Source organism: Staurois parvus, unplaced genomic scaffold (genome assembly GCF_062004578.1).
Source record: "Staurois parvus isolate SC_StPar_1 unplaced genomic scaffold, SC_StPar_1.0 ptg000387l, whole genome shotgun sequence".
NCBI lineage: Eukaryota > Metazoa > Chordata > Amphibia > Anura > Ranidae > Staurois > Staurois parvus.
Genome location: NW_028318183.1, coordinates 8,849,522 through 8,877,418, shown reverse-complemented (window position 1 = coordinate 8,877,418; position 27,897 = coordinate 8,849,522). Strand labels below are relative to the sequence as shown.

At 44.1% G+C, this 27,897-nt stretch overlaps 1 protein-coding gene across 1 annotated transcript; it reads right to left on the bottom strand.

The window, feature by feature from the left end:
• Positions 1 to 7,070: 7,070 nt before the first annotated feature.
• POMP (proteasome maturation protein) lies at positions 7,071 to 27,204 on the bottom strand. The gene is made up of 6 exons (XM_089685843.1): positions 27,054 to 27,204; positions 14,211 to 14,311; positions 13,836 to 13,896; positions 12,303 to 12,404; positions 9,585 to 9,678; positions 7,071 to 7,530 (listed from the first exon to the last, which is right to left on the bottom strand). Exons 1-6 carry the CDS (start codon positions 27,054 to 27,056, stop codon positions 7,466 to 7,468), a joined length of 426 nt encoding a protein of 141 aa, XP_089541969.1. The 5' UTR covers positions 27,057 to 27,204; the 3' UTR covers positions 7,071 to 7,465.
• Positions 27,205 to 27,897: the final 693 nt, after the last annotated feature.

Sequence of the window (27,897 nt, the reverse complement as noted above, 5' to 3'; positions counted from 1 at the left end):
TATATATGTACCGTCATAACCTTTCATACCGTACCTTGCAACATGGCATATAAAATGGCAACTTCAGTTGCAGGGGCACCAGCTAAGCGGCACCAACAATGTGTCCTCTTTGAAGCTCAGTAAGCTCTGACATGACTCCATATTACTAGCAGCGTATGCAGTTGAAAAAAAAAACACCTGACTTTGATTTGTACAAGGTCAATGGCATTGTTCTGGGTCCATGTTAGAGAGTCTGTCTCACTTTCTGCCTGATAAAACCATCACTGTGACAGGGAGGGGGTAATCTCACTGATGGAGTATCAGATAGTAAAACTTGACAGGGGTTCTAATTATTTCCAACATCCAAAGCTAAAAAAAGTTTTTGCTGTACATATGCTCTAAAGAGGACCTGTATTGTTGCAAAAAACCTGATGTTGCAAAAGAGACAGAGAGAGAAAAGCTGTTATTTCCATTTTTCCAGTTATGAAAGCCATTGGGTGTATTTTAACAGATGGTAAACTGCATCTGCTCTAGGTTAGCTATATAGATTCCAACTTCCTAGCATATGACCACTGTAAAAATGTTACATTGTTTCAATGCAACTGTAAATTTTTTAAATAGATATTTTGGATTGTATTTATGAAAAATTTACATTTTACAAATAATTTCAAGCAAGAATGTTTGACTACTTAAGGGGGGAGTCAATTCCCTAGCACAGCTCTCTCCTCTTCTGGGAGTGTCGAATTACCTTAGATTGTACACCCCTTGAGGGTTAGGGACCGATGTGAATGTACAATATATATATGTAAAGCGCTGCATAAATTGATGGCGCTATACAAGTACCTGAAATAATAATAATTACTGTCTGTACTGGTAAATAGTATGCACAGAAACTTAAATGTACATAAAACCTTTTAGGAAGATTTTTGTAAAAATGAATGGTCTAGCGACATGGTATCTAAAGTTGGATAAGAGAAAAAGAATGAGAGCCGATTTACGGTGCCCTTAATGCGTATTATGCTGTGCATTGTTTTAATGCAGCCCATGGGCTGCGTAAAAAAGAATTCCGGGTAAAATTAATATATTCCCATGCAGTGGGGCTGTGCTGTGCCTATGGGCGGGATGACAAGTACTGTTTGAACTTTCTGAGAGTTTCTCCATGCTCACAGGGAGGCAGTATTGAACCTCGGCTACTTATAGTGTTTGGCTCTGGGTGAACTTACAATCAGTATGCCATGGTGTGGAAATTGCCTTATCAGGTCTCTCCTTAGTTGTTTCCTGTTGGGTCTATACTGTTGAGAGTGCTATACCTCCAATTATCTGCAGGATCAGATTACATTTAAAGAGACATCTAATGTATGCGCTTCATATCCTAAAGCCATTCATTGCGCTGCATATGGGCTAAGTTAACTGCCATAATACATGTGTTGGCTTGATACTTTCATCTGCAAGCAGCTGCCTGTCAAGCGTACTTATCCAGCCTTTAATCCTGCTACAGCCATTCTCAAGTCTTCTTTTGCTTTATCATCCATTACACTAGTAGTGGCTATTATTATTATACATGTACATATTTATAAGATGATATATATAGCATTTAATATAAATTGCATTTTTCTATTTGTTGTAAGCAGCTAAAATGGCATCTGAATAATTTTTGTTGTTCCTTTTGGTCCACTATACATCACAGGTGTTAAGCAATGATGGGTGTAGCATGTGCTAAAGAAACCCTATAAAAATATGAACTGCGATCAACTTAATCAGAGCACTAGGTGGCCAAAGGGCGTGCTCTCATACAGCTGTATCTTCACCAATAAATATATAATTTGGAGCTCTAGCGTTGACAGGTTAATTGTTTCAGGTTGAAACCTCAAAATTGCATAGTCAATACTGTTTGGATACATTATATCAGCTGCTTTGTATCCATGAGAGATAGGTTTACACAGTGTTGCAAAGGAGTTGCCTTCTTCAGCATTAGGTCTTATCATTGTCCTCCTTTCACATGGATACATTGTTTAATTTTTCATGCTCGGCTCTCAGCGGAGTTCTATTATACTTAAAGTGGAGTTTCAGTTGATTAAAAAAAAATAGAAGTCAGCAGCTACAAAAACTGTAGCTGCTGACTTTTAAAATGCAGACACTTACCTGTCCCTCGGTGTCCTCACCATGGCTGGTTTCACTGGCCGTCTTCTCTCCCTGGCCCCAGCATCTTCAATGTAGGCACCTGGCTGTGACAGCCTGCAGCTTCACAGCCAGGTGCCCACTGCGCATGCATAAGAAGCGCTGCACTTTGTGAATGGCCCCGCAGTCTTCAGGGACCTGTCAGGTGTCCCAGAAGACTACGAGGAAGGAGGAGGGGAGGACAAATTCCACTTCTGATCACTTTAGGCGATCACAGCGGAAGTGGGAGCGGGTACCTGTCAGATTCGGGTTCCCACTCCCCAAAGGTGCCAATCCTTATCGAGGAGCAGGGGACAATGCATTAAAGTACAACTTCACCTTTTGGATGGAGCTCCGCTTTAAGACATGATATTGCTGATGGTCAGACATCGCTCCTAAGTCATTTTCAGTCCGTACAACGTTAATTAACAATGTTTTAAAATTTTAATGGTGATGGGTGGCGGTGTATATTTGTGCACTGAAAAATCTTTTTCATTTTGTTGATTTTTTTCATGGTTCTGTAATAAAATTTGTTACCTAGTCAAACTATTGAAGAACTACCTTCTTTTTCAGGGCTTCTTCCCTTAAACTTGCATTATTGCTACATTTTGGATAATGTGATCCACACCTTATTTTGGTGTACTAGTGGACTTCGACTTTGCTCTTTGTTCTTTTTTTTTGGGGGGGGGGGGGGGTTCTGCTGGGTTAACTGTATTACCATAAAAATATTTTATTAACATAATTCTGAAATAAAACAAATATGTTTGACATGTCGCAAGAAATGAAAGTAGAGCTTAGTGCACACAATGTTCCTAAAACCCATTCATTCTGCATTGCATTGCCATAGTAACCGTATTAGGAAGGCGACACATAGGAGAAGAGGAAACCTTAAACATGACACTCACTGGAAAAGAACAAGCACAGTTCTCTCTTTCACCACGTTTCTCCTTCTCACAATATGGGTTAACTGTCACTTCAACATGTACAGGCTGACAGCTATAACTGACAAATCTAGAACATATCAGCAGTCTCCCTGCATGAAACAGAAAGGCCAAAAACCCTAAAATAAGTAAATTTGGTACTGGGACCTATAAGGAATATTCCTACCACTTTGTTTTAATTAAAAATGAAATAAAATTCCAAATACAGTACACTGGCATACACAAAATAGGCAAAAAACACAAACTTTAGGAATGGAGTTAATCCTATTCAGCAAAATGCTGTATTATGGTGTCTGTTTATGAACCAGCAGTAATAGATCGCTGCTCAGTTCTCCGGCATTCTCAGAGAACACAGTTCTCCTGTGAATGCCTTTTATGAAGCAGTTCTCCGAACGAAGGGAGAACAGTCTCCAAACGCTGGAGAAATCTCTCCAAACGCTGGAAAACTGCTGATTTTACTATAATCTCGCGAGATTACAGTAAAAGATCAGTTTACTAAACAGAGGTAAATTATCTCTGCTTAGTTTGCGGTTCCTCCGATTCTCCAGCTCTGGGCTGGAGAATCTGGAGGGAGAACACAGATCTCCAGTGAAGAGCTGAACATGTTCTCCGCTGATCTCCTGAGTGTCATAAACTGTGAATGACCAGAGAATAGCTGCGATCCTCTGAATCGCAGCTTTTCTCTGTGTCATAAACGGACACCTATGTTTGGAAAAAGTCTTCCTTTGATTACCATGGACCACACAATCTCATGAAAGTCAAGTGAATGGAATTCTTCCAAAGCCTAGAGCATGCACATCAAAACATACGACAATGTATTGCGCTGCATGTACTATGGTGCAAATGAGTTTTCTACTTCTGTACACGTTGCTCCCTCCCTTCCCCTCTTGGCCCACCAGGGTGTCTGGCTGAGATGCCGCCAGAACTCTGAGTGACCGCAGGGAACAGGAGGATTTTTCCCTGACTGTGCTGATCATTGATACTCACTGCTGTCACTGATTATGTCAAGGCACTTTCTCACACATCGAAGGCAAAAGCTAGCTACAGTACCTTGGTAACATCAGGACCAGCACGGAAAGCCTCCAACACTCCTAAAAGTGTCAGAAAACTACAGGGCTATTACTGACAAAATGCATAATGAATTGCTATAACATGGGGATCATTGCTAATTTCAGTAATTGTATTGTGAAAAGCCTGAAAATTGTAATAAGTCAGGGACTCCTGAAAGTGGTATTAAATCCCAAAATAACAAAAAATGTAATATATTACTGCTTACCAATTCATAAATGTGGTATCTGCATTACACTGTGTGCACAATTATTAGGCAAGTTGTATTCTTGAGAATTCATTTTATCATTGAACTACAGTGCTCTCGGTCAATCCAAAATGATAATAAACCTCAAACCTGAATATACAGTAAAAGTGAGGTTTTGGCTTTCCATGCGTGCACAATTATTGGGCAGCTATTAGTGCGCAGAATTATGCAACTAAATGAAAAACGAGAAAACTTGTTTATTATTCTCACTTTAACCTATAAAAATAAACTCCAAAATTTACAAACATTTCTGACATTTCAAAACCAACATCTGACAAATATAGCTACCCTTCTTTTCAATAACAGTCATAAGCTTTTTTTATTCATGGAGTCTGTCAGTTTCTTGATCTGTTGATGATTAACTTTTTGAACAGCAGCAACCACAGCCTCCCAGACACTGTTCAAAGAAGTGTACTGTTTTCCTTCACCGTAAATCTCCCATTTAAGAAGGGCCCACAAGTTCTCAATAGGGTTTAGGTCAGGTGAGGAAGGGGGCCATGCCATTATTCTTTAGTCTTCACTGGATGACCATGCAGTGGAGTACTTCAATGCATACGATGGAGCATTGTCCTGCATAAATATCACGGTCTTCTTGAAAGATGCAGACTTTTTCCTGTACCACTGCTTGAAGAAAGTTTCTTCTAAAAACTGGCAGTAGATTTGGGAGTTCATTTCAAGTCCATCTTCAACTTGAAAAAGTCCAGCTAGCTCATGTTACCTCCTCCCTCTAGATTGTAAGCTCCATGAGCAGGACTCTCCTAATCCTTCTATATTGAACTGTATTGTAATTGTACTGTCCCCCTTATATCGTAAAGCACTGCGTAAACTGTTGGCGCTATATAAATCCTGTAATAAAATAATATTCTTTAATAATACCAACCCATACCAATACCCTACCTCCACCTTGCTAGCATTTGAGTCCAAGTGGACAGCACAGTGGATAAATGGTTAGCACTTCCGCCTGGCAGTATTAAGGTTGTTGGTTTGAATCCCAACCATGGCACCACCTGCCTGGAGTTTGCATGTTCTCCCTGTGCCTGCGTGGGTTTCCTCTGGGTACTCTGGTTTCCTCCCACACTCCAAAGACATGCTGGTAGGTTAATTTGATCTTGTCTAAATTGGCCCTAGTATGTGTATGTATGAATGTGAGTTAGGTACTTTAGATTTTACACCCCTTGAGGGTTAGGGACTGATGTGAATGTACAATATATATGTAAATCGCTGCATAAATTGATGGCACTATATAAGTACCTGTAATAAATAAGCGGAGATCTGTGCCCCTTACTGATCCAGCCATGGGCCCATCCATCTGGTCCACTCATCTCATCAGTCCATAATACCTTTGATAAATCTGTCTTCAGATATTTCTTGCCCCTTGTTCAGTGTTAGTCCAGTTTCAGCCTTCCTTACCTTGGCCATGTCTCTGAGCACTGAACACCTTGTACTTCTGGGCACTCCAGGTAGGTTGCAGTTCTGGAATATGACAGCACTGGAGGATAATGGGTTCCTTGTAGCTTCACGTTTGATTCTCAAATCTTTGGCAGTTAATTTGCATCTTTTTTTCTCTCAACACGTTTCTTGTGACCCTGTTGACTATTTGCAACAAAACGTTTGATGGTTCTGTGATCAAACCCCAATATCTTAGCAATTTCAAGAGTGCTGCATCCTTCTGAAAGACAATTTTTGACTTTTCAGAGTCGAGTTAAATCTTTTTGTCCCATTTTGCCTGAGGAAAAGAAGCTGCCTAAAGATTATGCACACCTTGACATAGGGTGTTAATCTCCTTAGATCACACTCTCCCTCAATACACATCACCTGATATGCTTAAATCCAATAAGCATTCATATTTATACAACTTGGCGTTGGACAATATGCATAAAAATGATGATTTGGTCAAAATACTCACTTGCCTAATAATTGTGCAGACAGTGTAGTTTTTATTTTTTAGGCTTTTTTCCTCATGACTTTCACTGGAACGTACTTCCTGTCCTAGGGTGTCTCCAATACATTGGAGTAACAACTGAGGCTCCTTTGGACAGCAGCATTGTCCACATGTAGAGAGGGTTGAGTTAGATACACTAGCAGATTTAGATGAACTTGACTAACAAATTAGCTGAACCCCAGCTAACACTTTTCTGCAGTTACAGCAACAGGCATTAGTATGAACTATTCAACCCTCTTCTGGGAAGGCTTTATCCCAAAGGTGTTCTAAAGAGCGAATGTAAATTTGTCTGTGTAGGCCATTTCAATTTCCTCCACATAAAACCACATCTTTATAGAGCTGGCTTTGTGCACAGGGCACCTTGACGCTGAAACAAATAAGAAACCTTCGCAATATGTTGCCACAAGTTTGGAAGCACAAATGTCTATCCTTGTATGCTGTACCACTAACGGATCTCTACTGGAAACATCTGAACTTAATTTAGTCCAGTAACAGCTACAGCCAAAGCTAAGTGGGCATACCTCCAAATGATTTAAGTGTCCACAAATAGTTCTGTCATCTTCAAAGCTTTGATCATGCAGCCTAGATATTCTGAGTGCATTATATAACACAGGAGCATGCAAGTAGAATACTAATGTGTAAGAATCCAATAACAGACTGGAAGCATATTTCTTTCAATGATGAGATGATGAAACATAGCAAACTATAAAAACAAAAAGTAACACAGAATAATAAAGACTATAAAAAAATCAATTTATTGTCACTTAATAAATGTCATATTTTATGCAGAACCATTACATTTGCCTGAACCTTGTACTGATGTTTCATGGTTTTATGTTATATTATAGTGTACAGAAAGAGACTAGCACAGTCCTATTCAATAAGGCAGAATGCTAGTTGCAGCTAACCACAGCAACCAATCAAAATTTATCTTTGACTGACTCCAGCAATTTAAAATCTGTTATGGTTTGCTTGTTGACGAAGCACATAACTGCTGCTCTTTGTTCTGCTTTACTGAAGAAGTCGAACAGGTTTGATGTCTTGATGACCAGATCCAATACATATGGAGTCCTGAGACATTTACAAAACAATTATTCATATTTTATATACTTAGGTAACTGCAATCATATATTACAAGCCCAGCTTGTATTCCATCATCACGTGTGGCTCTCCCATCACCTCACTCTGAGAAGGATCTGAAAAATAAAATATACATATGTGAGCGACGCATCATGGCTGTTCAACTGCTACAGATAGTGCTTTGTCTGGGAGGGAAAGTGTGGTGTATTGTTGGAGCAAAGTTTAGATTTGAAGGGGACAGTGAATTTTACATACTCCTTCCTAATTGTGTTTTTGAAATTAGTAGAGAGAATAGTGGATCAGCCATTTCCATGCTTAACCCCTTAATGACAGAAGGTAAAACAAACCTTAACACCCAAACCCAGTTTTGTAACTTTGGCATGTGTTAGTAAATCTGTACATAACTATATACTGAGGCCTCATGCACACTGAGCATTTGCCCAGTTCTAAATGCCGTTCTCCTGGCAGGAGAAAAACAGGTGTTTAACCACTTGCCTACTTGGCACTCATACCCCCTTGCTGCCCAGGCCAATTTTCAGCTTCCAGCATTGTCACACTTTCAATGACAATTGTGCGGTCATGCAACACTGTACTGATGCCAAATGTTGGTAATTTTTTTCACACAAATAGAGCTTTCTTTCGGTGGTATTTAATTGCTGCTGGGTGTTTTATTTTTTTCACTATAAGCAAAAAAAAGAGCAAAAAATTTGAAAAAAAAAAAAAGTTTTTCTTTGTTTCTATTATAACATTTTGTAAACAGGTAATTTTTCTCCTTCACTGATGTGCATTGAGGAGGCAGCACTGATAAGCGGCACTGATGGGTGGCAATGCTGGGCAGCACTGATAGGAGGCACTGCTGGGCGGCACTGCTGAGCACTGATCATCAGTGCTGATCTATCCTATGACAATTGCCGGTTATCGGCAGTACTTTCCTCACGCTGTAACAGCGTGAGGAAAGTGCAGCCGATAACCAGCAACTGCATTTACCGGTGATCTGCTGTGTCATTGGACACAGCTGATCACGTGGTAAAAAACCGCTGTGATTGGCCTTTTACCTCATCACGTGATCAACTGTGTCCAACGCTTACTTAGATCAATCCCTGACCTAACTATTTTATACAGAGGGGAATTCTAAACCTAGTGATCACTGTGATTGGCTGTCACAGTGATCACGTAAATGGGAACCAGTCCTCCTGACTCCCGATTGTTAGTCCCATAATAGGAGCTGTTGGTTACTGCTTAGTCTCTGTGTTGGTGGCCATACAATTGAGAACATTCCCATCACAAAGGTATGCATGTTTGTTGCAGCAAGGCATAAAGGCCCAGTCTGTTTTATATATATTTTATAAAATGTCAGATAAATACATATCCACTTAGGTCTAATTGCTAAACATGTAAGAAACATATTTTGGATTGGACATTAGGGATATTTGAGATCCATCTCCTCATGGTCATTTTATGTAATCGGATCCATGTATTAACAATAAAACTGTGTATTTTATGATGGACATGTTAGGATGTTACATGTGCGTTGACCGAAATTCTCCATCCTTTAACTGATTCTGAACACTGGCGTAAAGTACTTATATATGGAAGTGGTCAACCCAAAGTTTGTATTAAGCCTTTAGGGTACACCCAGCAGTTAATACTACGCAGTCATCCATACAAAAGGTGTATTATGTCCAATGAGCTGGCAGATCCATAGGCTTACATTGTGAGAAAAAGAAATAAATACAGCCACTGTATAGCAATACAAAGCAGGGAGCAGAGGTTGAGTATGTAATGGGCAAATATTGCTGCATTATGGCGCATTACTTCAAGTATCTTAACTTGCGCTGCGGTAAGGCAACCTATTCATTTATAATGGGATTCCCATGCACCTGCAGCATTCATTTTTTTTAAAGAAAAAAATCTCTCTTACAGAATGTATTTTTTACTACATTGCACCCCAATATGCAGCTACTTTAGGTCTTAGTTGTGGTGCACTAAAATGTATGTGTTATGGTGACCTGCCCAGGCACTTTAAAGTGTCATTCAAAATATATGAGCATAGCACATTGCATATTCCTGCAGTGCACAGGTACAGATGGGGCCTAAATACATAGCCAGTTACATACAAATAACACAGATGAAAACCCACATATAATGAAGTAAGAGTCTAACTTCTTACCACTGAGGATATCTTCAAAGCCAATACACTCATCATTCCCTCTCAAGGTGTCCAGAGCAATGTTAGAGCTCTGTAGAAAAAGGAGACGTTGAACCTGCAAAACAGATGTACACAATATAGGGAGGTGTATACAAACTGACAACAGTTAAAATGCATAAGTACTGAATTATTTCCTACTTTTTTAGCACCAAAATGATTCAGTGCTTTTTAGGGTACTTAGAACCATTTATGTGACCTAACCCACAAAGGCTTCATTTTTATTATTAATATACAGGATTTATATAGCACCGACACTTTGCTCAGCGCTTTACATTATGGGGGGAGACAGTACACAAGACAGTACAGTAACAGTACGATTCAATACACGAGGGGTTCGAGGGCCCTGCTCCTTGGAGCTTACAATCTAGGAGGGAGGGGATAGTGGTACAGGAGGAAATAGCTGTGGGGGATGAAGTGGTAGGAAGAGTGGAGGAGGTCGGGAATTAGCTGAGGGCGGGGTAGGCTTCCCTGAAGAGATAGGTTTTCAGAGTGCGCTTAAAGGTGAGCAAAGTAGGTGATAGTCTGATTGATTGGGGTAGGGAGTTCCAGAGGATGGGGGAAGCCCTGGAGATGGGCATGGGAGGAGGAGACCAGGGAATTAGAGTAGGAGGTCTTGTGAGGAGCAGAGAGTACGTTTTGGGTGGTATTTGGAGACAAGATCGGTGATGTAGTTTGGGGCAGTGTTATGAACAGCTTTATACGTCAGTGTTAGTGTTTTGAATTTTATCCGTTGGGCAATCGGAAGCCAGTGGAGGGATTGGCAGAGGGGGGTGGCGGATACAGAGCGGTTAGTAAGGTGGATGAGTCTGGCCGCAGAATTCAAGATAGACTGAAGCGGGGATAGTCTGCGGTGAGGTAAGCCGATGCGGAGGGAGTTACAGTAGTCAAGGAGTGATATAATAAGGGAGTGAATGAGTAGCCTAGTGGTTTCCGGGGTTAGGAACGGTCATATTTTGGAGATGTTGCATTTATTTTGAGATATGAACATGACCTAGGTAATTTGCCATATACTATTATTTGACCTCATATTTTTTATTGGTGGGGGGAGGGGGATTTACAAAAGGTGTAAATATTTTTCTTATTCAAGTAAGCCTGTGTTCAATACAAAACCCCAGGAATTCAACAAATTGGAGATTTCTTTTTAGCATGATTGGTTGATCACTGTTAAAGCAGCTTTAAAGAATTATGTGAAAAACAGAGGGCGGAATTAACAAGTTTTATCTTAAATGGTGTTGTTGCCCACAGCAATTATTCAATTTTTCCACACAGCTCAGCTTTTAGCAGTGTATCAAAGAGGTTAATGTTTGCTTAGGATTGTGGTGGGCCTTTCAAGGCATTAGTGGACTCTTGAATGAAATTCACACAATCTATATATTTTTTTAATTTTTCTCTAACCATGTAAAACTTCATCAGAAACCATCAAATATAACTCTTGAATCTCAAAAGGGGAAGCTGCAGTAAATTTATCTAAATACAAGAGAAAATATAAAATTCTAAAATGTATGTTGTGCTTCCCCATTTTTTACCACTTGCAGCCCCTACCCATCCTCAGATGGAAGTGGTCATACCAGGATCGTGGCTGCAGCCACGATCCTAGTATAATTTTTGTTTAGCAGGCTAAGGGTTTTGATCGGATCACTTTTACAGGGCAGGGAAGGGGCTCTTAACCTCCTGCTGCCTTTCTTGGGCTCTTCTGTTCTCACAAGGAAGCCCGGGACCAACGCATCCTCTCTCATCAGAAGGACACTCAGGAGCAAGAGGAACTTCCATTCCTCCTCTGTGATGTAAGAAACCTAAAGCGATGAGGAGTTTGTCACTTCTGGTTTCGGCTGTTTGTTTACTAGCCATTACTGGCTAGGGAAGCAGCCATTCAAACCAATCTTAGTTAGATCGGCAGCTTCGGAGGGCAGAGGAGAGATCGTAGTCTAATAAACACCAGATCTCTCAGTAATGAGGACCTATTACTGCCCAGCTATCACAAGGCATTTGTCCATTACTTGTGATAGCAATAAAGTTAGATTAAAAAAAATAAATAAATAAAATCTATATATACAGACATGGTGTAAAAAAAATAAAAAAAAATAGATTTAAAAAAAAAAAAAAAAAGAAAACATTTTTTTTAAAGCGTGACATGTTAATTATCTATTTACTCAACGTAACGTCATCTTTTAGATTTAAAAAAAATTGGGCATTATATCGTGTTCATGTGCACTAAAATTCATTAAAGTGTATTTTTTCTTGAAAAATCTGCATTTGACAAAAAGCTGCACAAATATCACGTGACATAAACAAAACTGCAACAACCGCCATTTCATTCTGCAGAGCCTTTGCTTTTAGAAAATACATAATATTTGGAGGTTCTAAGTAATTTTCTAGCAAAAAATACAGATTTTTACATGTCTATGAGAAATGTCAGACCTGGCCCAGTAGGGCAAGTGGTTAAACAACATGCTACTATAACAAACACACTAAACAGTATCCTACATTGACACTATACATGAAAAATGCAAAATTTGTATTGAGCTGTCCCTTTAAAACAAAGCACAATTGAGAAAGTGAGAAAGGGTTTGTTTTTGCTTGCATGCGACATTCTCTCCCACATTCTTGAAGCATATGGTCCACAAAGGCTGGAGTTAGACCGCCCTAATTTATATGATTTCATCATTCTAAACAGCTCACCTGTTTCACTGCCTGGAACTCCATCTGTAATTTCAGAGGAGCATGCAAGCCTTGAATGTTTCTTAAAGTTGAAAAGCTGACTTTCTCCTGATTAAGCTGAAACTGAAATATAAATGTATACATAAATGAAACTGATAATATGCAAAAAGTGTCATCATTTAATATTCAATGACAGACAAATAATAAGTGTAAAAATAGAAATAATCAGTGACAGTACTAGTTTGGGCTAAATACAATAGATAATTAAAGTGGAGCTAAAGTATTCTTCAACGATCCCCATCCCTCGCTGGTATCTTCTTCGGACTGCCGGTCTTTATTCATCCTCATTGTCAGTCTGTCATTTCAGCACACAGGCACTGTGCCAGCCAATTAAGCTCAGCTTACATGCCAGAGAATGGTAGGTAGTGGTATTTTATTGCAGAAGCAACATTTCATGTCCCTTCTGCAATAAAGTGTTATTAGACCTGTAATTTCACATCTGAATTTCAAGTATAAACTCAACCAAACTACTTAGCAATGACAGTAGAATAGGAATATGCTGATCCACATAGGAGTGATATGTCAGTAATGGGTGGATGCTGCAAGTGGAAGAAAGTGGAAGAGAGCCCTGTAATAAGGCAGCTGGGTCACAATTAGGCACTCCAATAATGTCAATTAATACCAGTTTTGACTGGACTCATCTTTCACTTGAAGGATTGGAAACATGAAAGCCCACTTTCTAAAGGCGCAAGCTCTTGGGCCTATAGTGAAGTCAGATAGCAGAGCTAACATCTTCTATAATACAGAACAGCTTTTCCATCTTGCAACAACCAGTTTACCTTCAGCTCATGTTCCAATGAACACACATATGCTGGCCTGAACACTATTCCATATGGCCAGGTCCAATTTATGTTCAATGGCTGGAATGGGGGACACAAGATAGAAAGGGTGTCCCAGTGGTGGGCAGACTAGACAGCTAAAACATTTATGTATCTACAGCTGAGCTATACTGTGTATCTTACAATTCAGATTAGGAAGTCAGGTTAACAATTTCAGTTATCCTTTAAAAGGTATGCTGTTGCAAAAATATTGTATTCTGATCATTGCATGGTGTTAATACTGAAAACGACTGCATTCAGAATCTGAATACCTATTTTTTTTTTTTTTTTTTTTTTTTTTTTAAAACTTCACATGCCTTTTTTCTGCACATTTACATGTAGGCCAAGCAGACTAGCAAAAGTGATGGTGAAAGGTGTTGGGAAAAAAGAACACTGCCAACAGTGCCTCCACTGCTCTGTTCAGCCATTGGAAGCAAATAAAGAAAACCCTGTGGAAGTTCTAAATGACAGCTCTCTCTCCTCTATGCTATCACTGGGTGCCAGTGCCATCACATTGGAGAAAGAGAAGCAAGTCAGATGCTCCCAATACTCAAAACTATCAGGTGTGATTTCCTAGAACACATCTATTTAATACAATTATATGTATTATCCCTTTGCAATTAGAAGAACGATTTTCCTGACAGGGGTCCTTTAAAACAGAAGCATGTATACTTACATTTTTTTCTGACAGCTCTAAAGAATGGCCTGGTAATAGTTCACTCTGTGCACTTGTAAACCTGCAACAAAGTGTTACAAACAAATAGGAATAATTACAAAGTAAATGAGATCATTTTTAGAATACAGTGGTTGGCATTAGTGTCACACTAATCTTCATCTAGCTCTTCATCTTTCAAATTTTCTGTGTCATTCTGGGTTCAGGTATGGCTGTTTTAGTTTCCTTACAACATGCCTTTCATAATAGTATTTTGTATTAATTATTAATACACAAATGAAAAATCTGCCTTACTTTTTCTTTCAGTGAATAGTGGTAACTATAAATGAATGATGACGAAATTCATTAAAATAAAATAAAAATAAAAAAGAACCGCACCCTGATCGGAGAGTATCCTGGATTCCATAGCCCCCGTACTGGGTTGACAATTCAGTAATTGGGATACTGTCCTTGAGCTGAGAAGAAAGTGCCTTTGTATTCTGAAACACAGATTAACAAAATGCTATACATGACATACTTGCATCATAAACACAGAAGAGAAGTACAACAACTAATGCCGCATGCAATCTAATTATCATTCATACTTTTATGCAAGTTTCCTCTAGGTGCTGAAGAGTTCTTCGACAACACAAGATACTATAGAGGACATCAGGCCATCAGAACTGCACATCATGTGACAATGAAGAAAATGCCACTAAATGATTTCCATACAGGTGTGCTATATTCCCCACAAATTATTATGTAGCTGCTACTTACATCCATGTACCAAGCACAGAGCGTCAAGTCAATGTGGAATTAAGAAGCCATTTAATTCAATAAAAGAGACACTATGCAATTTTCGTTCTATGGCATCACATTGAACTTAGCAGGCAGCACACCAGGACTGCCTGTACATGCTCAGTTGAACCCTATAGACCTCTTTGGGGATGGGCAGCAAATAGAAGTCCATAGGGTTCTACTGTCCATGTGCGGAGAGCAATACGAAGAGGATGGCCCATTGTTATATCTGTAAGAACGCAAGGGAGCTTGATTCCAGAATTTGGTTAAGTATGAACCTGAGAAGGGGGAGGGTGGGTTGGAGCTGCGAAGTCCAGTTGAACCCTGTTAACCACTTGCCCTCCAGAGGATTTACCCCCCTTAACCACTTGCCTACCAGGCACTTATACCCCCTTATTTACCAGGCCAATTTTCAGCTTTCAGCGCTGCCGCACTTTGATTGACAATTGCGCGGTCATGCAACATTGTACCCATATGAAATTTTGATCATTTTTTTCTCACAAATAGAGCTTTCTTTTGGTGGTATTTAATCGCCACTGGGCACTTTACTTTTTGTGCTATAAATAAAAAAAGTGCAAAAAATTAAAAAAAAAAGTTTCTTTGTTTCTTTTATAAAATTTTTCAAACAGGTATTTTTTCTCCTTCACTGATGTGCGTTGATGAGGCAGCACTGATGGGCACTGATAGGCGGCACTGATGGGCACTGATAGGCAGCACTAAAGGGCACTGATAGGCAGCACTAATGAGGTGGCACGGATAGGCGGCACTGATAGACAGCACTAATGAGGTGGCACGGATAGGCGGCACTAATATGCAGCACTGATAGGCGGCACTGATAGGTGACACTGATTATGGGTACTGATAGACGGCACTGACTGGCATCACTGCTGGGCACTGACTGGCGGCACTGACTGGCACAACCCCTGGGCACTGACTGGTGGCACTGACTGGCAGCACTGCTGGGCTGCACTGGTGGGTGGGCACAGGTGGGTGGGCACAGGTGGGTGGGCACAGGTGGGTGGGCACAGGTAGGTGGCACTTCTGGGCACAAGTAGGTGGCACTGCAAAGTGGCACAGGTGGGGGCACTGCTGGGCACAGGTGGGGGCACTGCTGGGCACAGGTGGGCGGAGCTAGTGGGCACACTGCTGGGCACAGGTGGGCAGAACTTGCGGGTGTCACTGCTGGGCACCGATCATCAGGGCACTGATCATCAGTGCCCTGATGATCGGTGCCGATCCCCGCTCTGACAACTGCCGGTTCTCGGCAGTACTTTCCTCACGATCTGACAGCGTGAGGAAAGTGCAGCCGAGAACCGGCACTTGCATTTCCCTCTGATCAGCGTGTCATTGGACACCGCTGATCAGGTGGTAAAAGGCCGCTGTGATTGGCCTTTTACCACATCATGTGATCAGCTGTGTCCGTAGGACACAGCGATCATGGAGATCGCCGGGTGCGCGCCCCAGAGCGCGTTCTGGGAGGACGTCATATGACGTCCACCCAGAACTGGCCGGCCGCAGTGCAGCCATCATTCGGCTATCTGCGGTCGGCTACTAGTTAATGACCAGACCTCTTTTTGCTACTCGGCGCTGCACTAATTCAACTGATAATTGCGCGGTCATACAATGCTGCACCCAAACGAAATTTACGTCCTTTTTTCACACAAATAGAGCTTCCTTTCGGTGTAATTTGATCACCTGTGCGCTTTTTATTTTTCACGCTATAAACGAAAAAAGGCCAAAAATTTTGAAGAAAAACAATATTTTTTACTTTCAGCTATAAAAAATATATAGTAAACTCAAAGTTGGTTATAAATTTAGGCCAAAATGTATTCTGCTCCATGTTTTTGGTAATAAAAATCCCAATAAGTGTATATTGATTGCTTTGTGTGGAAGTTATAGCGTCTACAAACTATGGTATAGATACTGCAATTTACCCCATTTTTTTGCACTAGTTTAACGGACAATTGCGCAGTCATGCAAAACGGTACATAAATGAAATTTACATCTTTTTTTCCCCACAAATTGAACTTTCTTTCGGTGGTATTTGATCGCCTGTGCGGTTTTTATTTTTTGCGCTATAAAAAAAAAAGGCTGACAATTTTGAGGAAAAAAAAAAAACAATATTTTGGACTTTTTGCTATAAAACATGTCCAGTAAAAAAAAAAATGCAAAAATCAAATTTAGTCATAAATTTCTGCCAAAATGCATTCTGCGACATGTCTTTGCTAAAAAAAAATCCCAATACGTGTAAATTAATTGGTTTACGTGAAAGTTATAGCGTTTACAAATGGCGGGAAAGATACTGGAATTTTTAATTTTTATTTATACTAATAATGGCGCCGATCAGCGACTTGGCGGCAATCAGCGACATATGGCGGCGACCAGCGACTTATGGCGGGACTGCGGCGGACATTTTGACACTGGGGGGGTATCTGACTTGGGGTCACTGACATCCCCAGTGACACCAATACAGTGATCAGTGAAAAAAAAACCCACTGAAACTGTACTAATGTCACTGGGGAGGAAGGGGTTAACATTTTTAGAATTTGCAGTGTGAGTGTTTTACTAGGGGGCGGGGGTGTGTACTGGACGGGGGAGGGAGGGGGGAGCTGATCCAGGGAGAGAAACTCTGCAGCTTCTCACAAGCTGTCAGAGAACTGACACAGAACAGGGCTGTGTGTAAACAATGCAGCCCTGCTCTGTGTCAGCGATCACCGTCAATCGCAGGAAAACGGCCGGTAAAAACTGGCCGTGACCCATCAGCTGACACCCGCGGGACAGGTAGGGCGGCGCGCGCCCCCTACCTGTTTTGAAGGCAGCCGTTTTAAAACGTGCTTTTGCCTACGAGTGCCGTCCTGCCACCGTTTATATGCGGTGGCTGGGCGGCAAGTGGTTAAAGCAGACCTTCATACACACCTCGTCTAGGTGAGAATGACGTTAACACTGCACCTGGAGGACCCTGGTGTATGTAAGGTACATCACCAGAGGCATCACGCAGTGGGTTCCAGATGACAGGAAGAAGGAAGATGGCGGCGCAGAAACCAATGTGCGGCAGTGGAGGAGAACACTGTATACTATAGGAGTGCAAGTACCGTATTTTTCGCCGTATAACACGCACCTGACCATAAGACGCACCTAGGTTTTAGAGGCAGAAAACAGGAAAAAAAAAATTCTGAACTAATGGACTACAGACACAGTACAGGAGATGACCAGAGACTGCGGACAGCACAGGGATGACCAGAGACTGCGGACAGCACAGGGATGACCAGAGACTGCGGACAGCACAGGGATGACCAGAGACTGCGGACAGCACAGGGATGACCAGAGACTGCGGACAGCACAGGGATGACCAGAGACTGCGGACAGCACAGGGATGACCAGAGACTGCGGACAGCACAGGGATGACCAGAGACTGCGGACAGCACAGGGATGACCAGAGACTGCGGACAGCACAGGGATGACCAGAGACTGCGGACAGCACAGGGATGACCAGAGACTGCGGACAGCACAGGGATGACCAGAGACTGCGGACAGTACAGATGACTGCTGACCTTTGGGGAAGTGGGGAGCGGGTACCTGAATTTGACTTTTTTGTTTGATCTTACCTGTTCCTCGATCCAGCCGCGCGCTGTCTTCCCGGCTTCTGTAATGGCGCTCGGCATGACAGCCAGGTGCCCAGTGCGCATGAGCGAGAAGCACTTGCGCTTTGTGATTGGTCCGGCGGCTTCTGGGATCTGTCATGTGTCCCAGGTACCGCCTTACCATTTACAAAGAGCACCGCTTCTCGCGCATGCGCACTGGGCACCCGGCTGTCATGCCCAATGCCCACACTACAGAAGTCGGGAAGACAAAACGCCGCTGGATAGAGGAACAGGTAAGGTCCCGCTGCAGAGCTGAGCGGCTGGCCCGGTATTCTGACACGGCCGCGGTGGAAATACCGGACCGGCCGCTCCATATTCGCCTTATAAGACGCACTGACATTTCCCCCCCCAGTTTTGGGGAAGAAAAAGTTTGTCTTATGCGGCGAAAAATACGGTATGTTTTTTTTCATGGATAACCCAGTGGAAAATGTAAGAGGGGATTTAAACAAAGGGATAAAAAAAAAAAAAACACAACATCACATGGGAGGTGAAATTCCTCTTTAATTTATTATTGTGTTGCAGCCAAGCTGCTAATTTTTATTGTGATGCAGCCATTTTTATCTGCTAATGGGGCAGCACAGTGGCTAAATGGTTAGCACGTCCGCCTGGCAGTACTAGGGTCGCTGGTTCGAATCCCAACCCCGGCACCACCTGCCTGGAGTTTGCATGTTCTCCCTGTGTCTGTGTGGGTTTCCTCCGGGTACTCTGGTTTCCTCCCACTCTCCAAAAGAAATGCTGGTAGGTTAATTGGCTCCTGTCTAAATTGGCCCTAGTATGTGTATGTATGAATGTCAGTTAGGGACCTTAGATTGTACACCCCTTGAGGGTCAGGGACTGATGTGAATGTACAATATATATGTAAAGCGCTGTGTAAATTGACGGCGCTATATAAGTACCTGAAATAAATAAATAAACTGCATCAGAAAGGGTTAGAATACCTACAATAATGCAGCAGCACTGCTCTTCAACAGTCTCACCCCCCCTGAACAATGTTAACAGCTCTGCTCAGAAGGAAGTGCACCATTGCTCTTTAAACCCTTGCTGTAGCACTTGGCAAATAAAAAAAAAAAGAAATATGACATGCATTATTGTCATAACTTAAGAAGACATGATTGGGTTTTAAAGTACAACTAAATCCAATTGGTGTAGGACTCTAAGCAGCACTGTGTCCACCTTAGTTTTCATGATTACGACTGTAATAAGTATTTTTACCAGTGCAGCATTTCTTTTTTTTATGGGTCTAAACACGTTGCTTTCTATGGGCCCATGCACACAGCTGCATAAAGATCCATGAAATCAACAGAAAAATCTGCTTGTCATTAATTTGTGTGTTCGCATCTAAATGACTGAGAAGGATCCGAAAAGAATTTACGGCATTTACTTGTCTATATGTGTGCAATCACAAACCAGGGGAGGGTTTAAAAAAAAACAAAAAAACCACACAGGTTCTTTTAGCCAGCAAGATCCTGTGTAGATGATCAGTAATTTCATTACAGCGGTCTGAATTGGCCCTTAAAAAGGAACTTCTGGGGTTTTTTTCCCCCTCTTACCTGTTATCCAGTGTTGACCTCAATTCAAAAACATACCTGCCCAGCCGATCCAGCGCTGTCCTGCCATACCACTGCCTACTTTGTTCCTGATGTCATCAGGTGCCTCTTCCTGGTTCACGCAGCTCAACCATCTGATGACATGAGGCCTGCCCTCCCCTGGCTACCGCAAATGGAAATTGAAGCATCCTGAATGTGATGTACACAAGGCTTCATCATAGAGGAGACATCATTCTTGCCTCAAATGGTGGCCAGGGTAGGGTGGACAAATTAAAAAAAAAAAAAAAAGGAGAAAAACTAAAGAAAAAAATGCAGTTTCAGTTTGCACAAGAGGGAGGAGAGCAAAGATGTCTTATGCATCCAGGGGATGAAAGTCTGCTTTAAAGGGTATGTACACTCACCAGTCACTTTATTAGGTACACCTTGCTAGTGCCAAGAAAATACCCCCATCCCATTACACCACCAGCCTGAACCGTTGATACAAGGCAGGATGGATCCGTGCTTTCATGTTTGTGCCAAATTCTAACCCTACCATCTGAATGTTGCAGCAACCAGTCTGCCCATTCTCCTCTGACCTCTGACATCAACAATTATTATTATTATTATAATACAGGATTTATATAGCTCCAACAGTTTGCTCAGCGCTTCACAATATAACGGGAGACAATACAGCAACAATACAGTTCAAGAGGGTTAGAAGGGCCCTACTAGTTGGGACAAGGCATTTTTGTCCATACAACTGCTGTTCACTGGATATTTTCTCTTTTTCGGACCAGTCTCTGTATACCCTAGAGATGATTGTGCATGAGAATCCCAGGAGATCAGCAGTTTTTTTAAATACTCAGATCAGCCCGTCTGGCTCTAACAACCATGCCACGTTCAAAGTTACTTAAATCCCCTTTTTTCCCCATTCTGATGCTCAATTTGTACTTCAGCAAGTCTCCTTCACCACGTCTAGATGCCTAAATGCACTGAGTTGCTGCCATGTGATTGGCTGATTATTACGATTTGTGTTATCAAGCAATTGAACAGGTGTACCTAATAAAGTGGCCGGTGAGTGTATATGGAAAATGTTTTACTATAGCTCTGGGTAGCATAGAGAAATAGTAAAGTGGAATTTTATTCACTTAAAATAAATATTTGTGAACCATCAGAATTTTTTTTTTTTTTTGCATTCTTTAATGTATAGGTTTTTTTTTTGTCATTACATAACAAAAACAGGAAGGGTACAAACCAGAAAACAATAGCTAAGGCACATTATACAATGGTCGGCCTTAGACTTCCAGTCATAAGCATACAATAGGGAAGTATAACGAGCAGGATTTTTATTGCAGAAGAGACACAGTATGACAAAGTATTCTGACCTGCTTGTTCACACTGTACACTAAGCTCAGTGTACAATTTTGTCATCTGCCAAGATAGTGAACTCCCACACATGCACAGGAGTGATGTCATTCTGGCCAAACATGTGTAAAGCCAGCAAGGGACCACATTCCTGTAGTGAAGGAGAGTATAGCACCGTGGTACTTAACCCAAAAACAAAAATGTGATATATTGCAGCTTACCGATCTACTGATGTGGTGACTGCATTGGTTTTCTTTTTTTTTACCCCTTCATTTTCACCCGGAGAGCCTCCCAGTAAATCTGTTATCTTTCAAATTCCAACTTCCTTTAACAGACCAAGCTATCCAGCAAAAAGGTGTCAGAGGGATGAGACAAACCATTTAACACTGACAGGGATGCTTACAATGGTCAGCTTTTTTTTCACTTACAAAAAGTGGTGCTGTAACTGCGTAAAGTGAAACAATACAAAATGTGAACAGGCAGGATTTATAATGCAGAAGAGGCATATACTATGTCCCTTCTGCATTCAAGTTTCTTACCTGCCTGTCCGCATGCACAGCTCAGTGTACAATTTTGGCAATGCTGAGATGAATGAACAAGCACAAGAGTGATGTCATCTCGGCCTGGCCAATGAAAAAGGACAGAGATTGGTACCCAGAAAGAGACTGGTTGAAGATGCCAGTAGCCGACAGAGAGCCACTGCAGTGCTGTCGAGATGGTGAGTATAGTTCTGCTTTGAAGACGATTACATGGAGTTCAACTTTCATTTGTTAGTCGAGTCCATCTAAATCTACTAGTTCATATAACACTACCCTCTACTCAGATTGACAATTCTGCTATTCAAAGGGGTCTCCATTGCTCCTCCATATAGAGTGGAGACACCCTAAGACAGGAAGTGCATTACTAGCCAGATCACCAGGTGAAATAAAGGAAACAAAATTAAAAAAGAAAATAAATGCATCTGTGTCATGTAATAACTGGTAAGCTGCAAAAGATTACATTTTTGGTATTGGGTTTAAACCTGCTTCCTGCCCGTCCTATTGTAATATGATGGCCGGGTGGGAGCTGGACATGGCGGATGACAGATCAGTGTACTGGGCCACTGCTGGTACCATGTGATCGCTGTGACCAATCACAACAGATGACATTATACAAGACAATATTACACAATGGATGGCTTCCACTCATACAATTCATTGTGTTCATCTCTGTGACCGGTCACAGTGATCACATGGTACAGACAGGGCCAATCACAGCCCACCTGCACCATGTGATTACCTGTGGCCATCACAATAGTACACACCGAATGAATGGATTTCATTCAGGGGAAAAAAAAAATGGTTGCTTAGAAGTGTGATTATCACTGTTATAAGGAATCATAGTGTGTAAAAAAAAAAATCCTGATCACCTCCCCATAATACAGAACAGTTACCATACTATGGTAACATTGTATTGCTGTGGTCACAGTATGTAAAAAAAAAAAAAATCATAATAAAAAGAAAAAAAAAAATTTAATAAAGAATATTGAAAAAAAAAAACCTTTTTTTTTTTACATACTGTCACCACATCCCTGATGTGATGCTGCTGTACAGCATGCATGACAGTATGTTTAAAAAAAAAAAAAAAAATTAAAAAATAATTTTTTGGGTTTTCAATTTCTTAATTTTCAAAAATAAAATTGTGACAAAAAACTACAACTTCGAAAAACTCACCATATCTCTTACTAAATACCTTGGACTGTCTACTTTTCAAAAAGGGGTCATTGAGGGGTATTTATACTGCCCTAACATTTTCAGCCTTCAAGAAATGAGTTTGGCCGTCAGTACATCAGGACTGATCGATTTGCAGATATATGCCATGGTTTGTGGACTCTATAACTTTCCTACAGGCTAAATCATATACACGGATTTGGATTATTTTCACCAAAGGAATATAGCAGTATATATTTTCACCTAAAGTTATGAAGACATTTTAAAAAAGAAACAAAGAAAAGCACAATTTGTATTCAAAATTGTTGCTCTTTTTTTGTTTATTTAGCAGGATAAAAATTAAAAATCCCAGTGGTGATCAAATACCAACAAAAGAAAGCTCTATTTGTGTGAACAAAATGACACAACTTTCATTTGGGTACAGTGTTGCATGACTGAGTAATTGTTGTTCAAAGTGTGCCAGCACTAAAAGCTGAAAATTGGCCTGGGCAGGAAGGGGGTGAAAGTGTCTGGTATTGAAGTGGTCAAACCCCAAAGCCTATATCTCACTGGGGAGATTTCCCTTCACTTCCTGTCCCAGAAACACAACAAGAAGTCCATACAATGTGAGAGTATATCCCCTCTTAGGCCCCGTTCACATATCGCTTAGCAAGAACAAGCTGCAACTTTCAAAGTGTGATTCTACATATCGCATAGGGCTGGCCCATTCGCTCAATTGTCACCCAAAAAGCCCCTGCTCCTTTTGGGGCAAGCTTTGCGCAATATTTAAAGGCACGGTTTGCCGCATAATCACATTTGGGATGCTGCTAAAGGATAATGGCACTCAAACGTGCGTCACACAGCAATTGCTACGCGATCTGGAATTGATTGCAGGCAGAATGTGTCAATTCTGCCTGCAATATCAAATCGCAAAGTGTGAATGGAGCCTTAGATGGCGGTCATGGGACCAGGTGTCCCCAATAGAAGATCTCCCCTTACTTCTTGTTTTGGCAACAAGAGTAAAAATTTTGGCCCCCATTCTGTCTTGATAATAATAAACTGAGAGATTGGAAAGGGAACAGACATCAATGAAAAGGAGGAACAGCGCCCCGGCACCGGTGTCGGGGGGAGGAACAGCGCCCCATCACCGGTGTCGGGGGGAGGAACAACAGTCCACCATTGGTGTCGGGGGGGGGAACAGCGCCCCATCACCGGTGTCGGGGGGGAGGAACAACAGTCCACCATTGGTGTCGGGGGGGGGGAGGAACAGCGACCCACCATTGGTGTCGGGGGGGGGGGAGGAACAGCGACCCACCATTGGTGTCGGGGGGGGGGAGGAACAGCGACCCACCATTGGTGTCGGGGGGGGGGAGGAACAGCGACCCACCATTGGTGTCGGGGGGGGGGAGGAACAGCGACCCACCATTGGTGTCGGGGGGGGGGGGAGGAACAGCGACCCACCATTGGTGTCGGGGGGGGGGGGGGAGGAACAGCGACCCACCATTGGTGTCGGGGGGGGGGGGGGAGGAACAGCGACCCACCATTGGTGTCGGGGGGGGGGGGGGGAGGAACAGCGACCCACCATTGGTGTCGGGGGGGGGGGGGAGGAACAGCGACCCACCATTGGTGTCGGGGGGGGGGGGGGGAGGAACAGCGACCCACCATTGGTGTCGGGGGGGGGGGGGGAGGAACAGCGACCCACCATTGGTGTCGGGGGGGGGGGAGGAACAGCGACCCACCATTGGTGTCGGGGGGGGGGGGAGGAACAGCGACCCACCATTGGTGTCGGGGGGGGGGGGAGGAACAGCGACCCACCATTGGTGTCGGGGGGGGGGGGAGGAACAGCGACCCACCATTGGTGTCGGGGGGGGGAGGAACAGCGACCCACCATTGGTGTCGGGGGGGGGGGGGAGGAACAGCGACCCACCATTGGTGTCGGGGGGGGGGGGGAGGAACAGCGACCCACCATTGGTGTCGGGGGGGGGGGGGGGGGGGGAGGAACAGCGACCCACCATTGGTGTCGGGGGGGGGGGGGGGGGGGGAGGAACAGCGACCCACCATTGGTGTCGGGAGGGGGGGGAGGAACAGCGACCCACCATTGGTGTCGGGGGGGGGGGGGGGAGGAACAGCGACCCACCATTGGTGTCGGGGGGGGGGGGGAGGAACAGCGACCCACCATTGGTGTCGGGGGGGGGAGGAACAGCGACCCACCATTGGTGTCGGGGGGGGGGGGGAGGAACAGCGACCCACCATTGGTGTCGGGGGGGGGGGGAGGAACAGCGACCCACCATTGGTGTCGGGGGGGGGGGGGGGGGAGGAACAGCGACCCACCATTGGTGTCGGGGGGGGGGGGGGGGGGGAGGAACAGCGACCCACCATTGGTGTCGGGAGGGGGGGGAGGAACAGCGACCCACCATTGGTGTCGGGGGGGGGGGGGAGGAACAGCGACCCACCATTGGTGTCGGGGGGGGGGGGGAGGAACAGCGACCCACCATTGGTGTCGGGGGGGGGGGGGAGGAACAGCGACCCACCATTGGTGTCGGGGGGGGGGGGGGGGAGGAACAGCGACCCACCATTGGTGTCGGGGGGGGGGAGGAACAGCGACCCACCATTGGTGTCGGGGGGGGGGGGGGAGGAACAGCGACCCACCATTGGTGTCGGGGGGGGGGGGGGGGGAGGAACAGCGACCCACCATTGGTGTCGGGGGGGGGGGGGGAGGAACAGCGACCCACCATTGGTGTCGGGGGGGGAGGAACAGCGACCCACCATTGGTGTCGGGGGGGGAGGAAACAGCGACCCACCATTGGTGTCGGGGGGGGGGGGAGGAAACAGCGACCCACCATTGGTGTCGGGGGGGGGGGGAGGAAACAGCGACCCACCATTGGTGTCGGGGGGGGGGGGAGGAAACAGCGACCCACCATTGGTGTCGGGGGGGGGGGGAGGAAACAGCGACCCACCATTGGTGTCGGGGGGGGGGGGGGAGGAAACAGCGACCCACCATTGGTGTCGGGGGGGGGGGAGGAAACAGCGACCCACCATTGGTGTCGGGGGGGGGGGAGGAAACAGCGACCCACCATTGGTGTCGGGGGGGGGGGAGGAAACAGCGACCCACCATTGGTGTCGGGGGGGGGGGGGGAAACAGCGACCCACCATTGGTGTCGGGGGGGGGGGAGGAAACAGCGACCCACCATTGGTGTCGGGGGGGGGAGGAAACAGCGACCCACCATTGGTGTCGGGGGGGGGGAGGAACAGCGACCCACCATTGGTGTCGGGGGGGAGGAACAGCGACCCACCATTGGTGTCGGGGGGGAGGAACAGCGACCCACCATTGGTGTCGGGGGGGAGGAACAGCGACCCACCATTGGTGTCGGGGGGGAGGAACAGCGACCCACCATTGGTGTCGGGGGGAGGAACAGCGACCCATCATTGGTGTCGGGGGGAGGAACAGCGCCCCATCAAAGGTGTCGGGGGGAGGAACAGCGCCCCATCAAAGGTGTCAGGGGGAGGAATAGCGCCCCATCAAAGGTGTCAGGGGGAGGAATAGCGCCCCATCAAAGGTGTCAGGGGGAGGAATAATGGTCCACCATTGGTGTCAGTGGGGAGGAATAATGGTCCACCATTGGTGTCAGTGGGGAGGAATAATGGTCCACCATTGGTGTCAGTGGGGAGGAATAATGGTCCACCATTGGTGTCAGTGGGGAGGAATAATGGTCCACCATTGGTGTCAGTGGGGAGGAATAATGGTCCACCATTGGTGTCAGTGGGGAGGAATAATGGTCCACCATTGGTGTCAGTGGGGAGGAATAATGGTCCACCATTGGTGTCAGTGGGGAGGAATAATGGTCCACCATTGGTGTCAGTGGGGAGGAATAATGGTCCACCATTGGTGTCAGTGGGGAGGAATAATGGTCCACCATTGGTGTCAGTGGGGAGAATCGTGCTTTCCATCAGAGGGAAGAAAGCCCAACGGGCCGGATAAAGATAAGCAAAGCGCCGCATCTGGCCCCCGGGCCGCAGTTTGGAGACCACTGCTATAGATCATCAATGCCATGTGCACCCCCAGCTCTAATCCGGGTGTCCCCACATAGCACAGTGCAGGCCGGTGACACAGCACCATCAAACTGAAACCGAAAACAAACAAAAGCACCCGCATCCCAGCTCCACGCATTTACATTCCCCTCCAAAGCCGGGAGATATAGAAGCCGGTGACCCCGCTGCACTCACCATGGTGACAACAGATCTGGACTTCACTAGACACCCGCAATACCGTTCAACGCCCGGCTCCTCACCGACTGCCGATACTAACTGCGCATGAGCACCCAGGGTCGCTTAGTGATTACATCACCCCGTAGTTATACACACGCTTATACGGAAAAGCGTAGCTAAAAATGGTCCCGGCTAGGTGAGCGGCCATTTTATTGGTTGGATATTTTGCTTGGTCATGTTCGTCCTGGTTTTTGTTACATGCTTGGTTACTGCTGGATACGTTATAATGTAAAATTATGAATGAGATGAGAAGGTTTCTACATAAACCTGCACTGAGGCCTAACATTGGGGCCCCACACACACACTAGTGTATAAGGACTGCAAGAGGCGGGGTGGAACGGGCCAGAGGTGGAGAATTCTTCAGACAATGATGTATAAGGCCTCATGCGCACATGACGTTTTAAAAACGTTCCTCCTCTTGGCTGAGTGTTCTGGCAGAAAAAACACGACGCTTGTCAAAGTTTCTAAGGCTTTTACACTAAGGCATTAATTTCATTGGCCACAATAATAATTTATTCTGTCTATTGAAATGAATTAATGCTCAAGCGCTAAACACATCTAGCGTTAAGATGCGTTTACGTGCGTCAATTGTTTTTTCTGCCAAAACACTGCTCCTGGACTCACTGGCGCTGGGTTTTTGTTCTTCTGGTAAATGCTACTGCTTTTAAAAGTCTATGTGTATATGGACACATAGGATAACATGGAGGGCTGTTCGGAAGAAGCAGAAAAAAAAAAAAACACCTGACGCTGTGTGCATGAGGCCTAAGGGTCAGGATACTAAAAGATATTAGGCCTGGTTCAC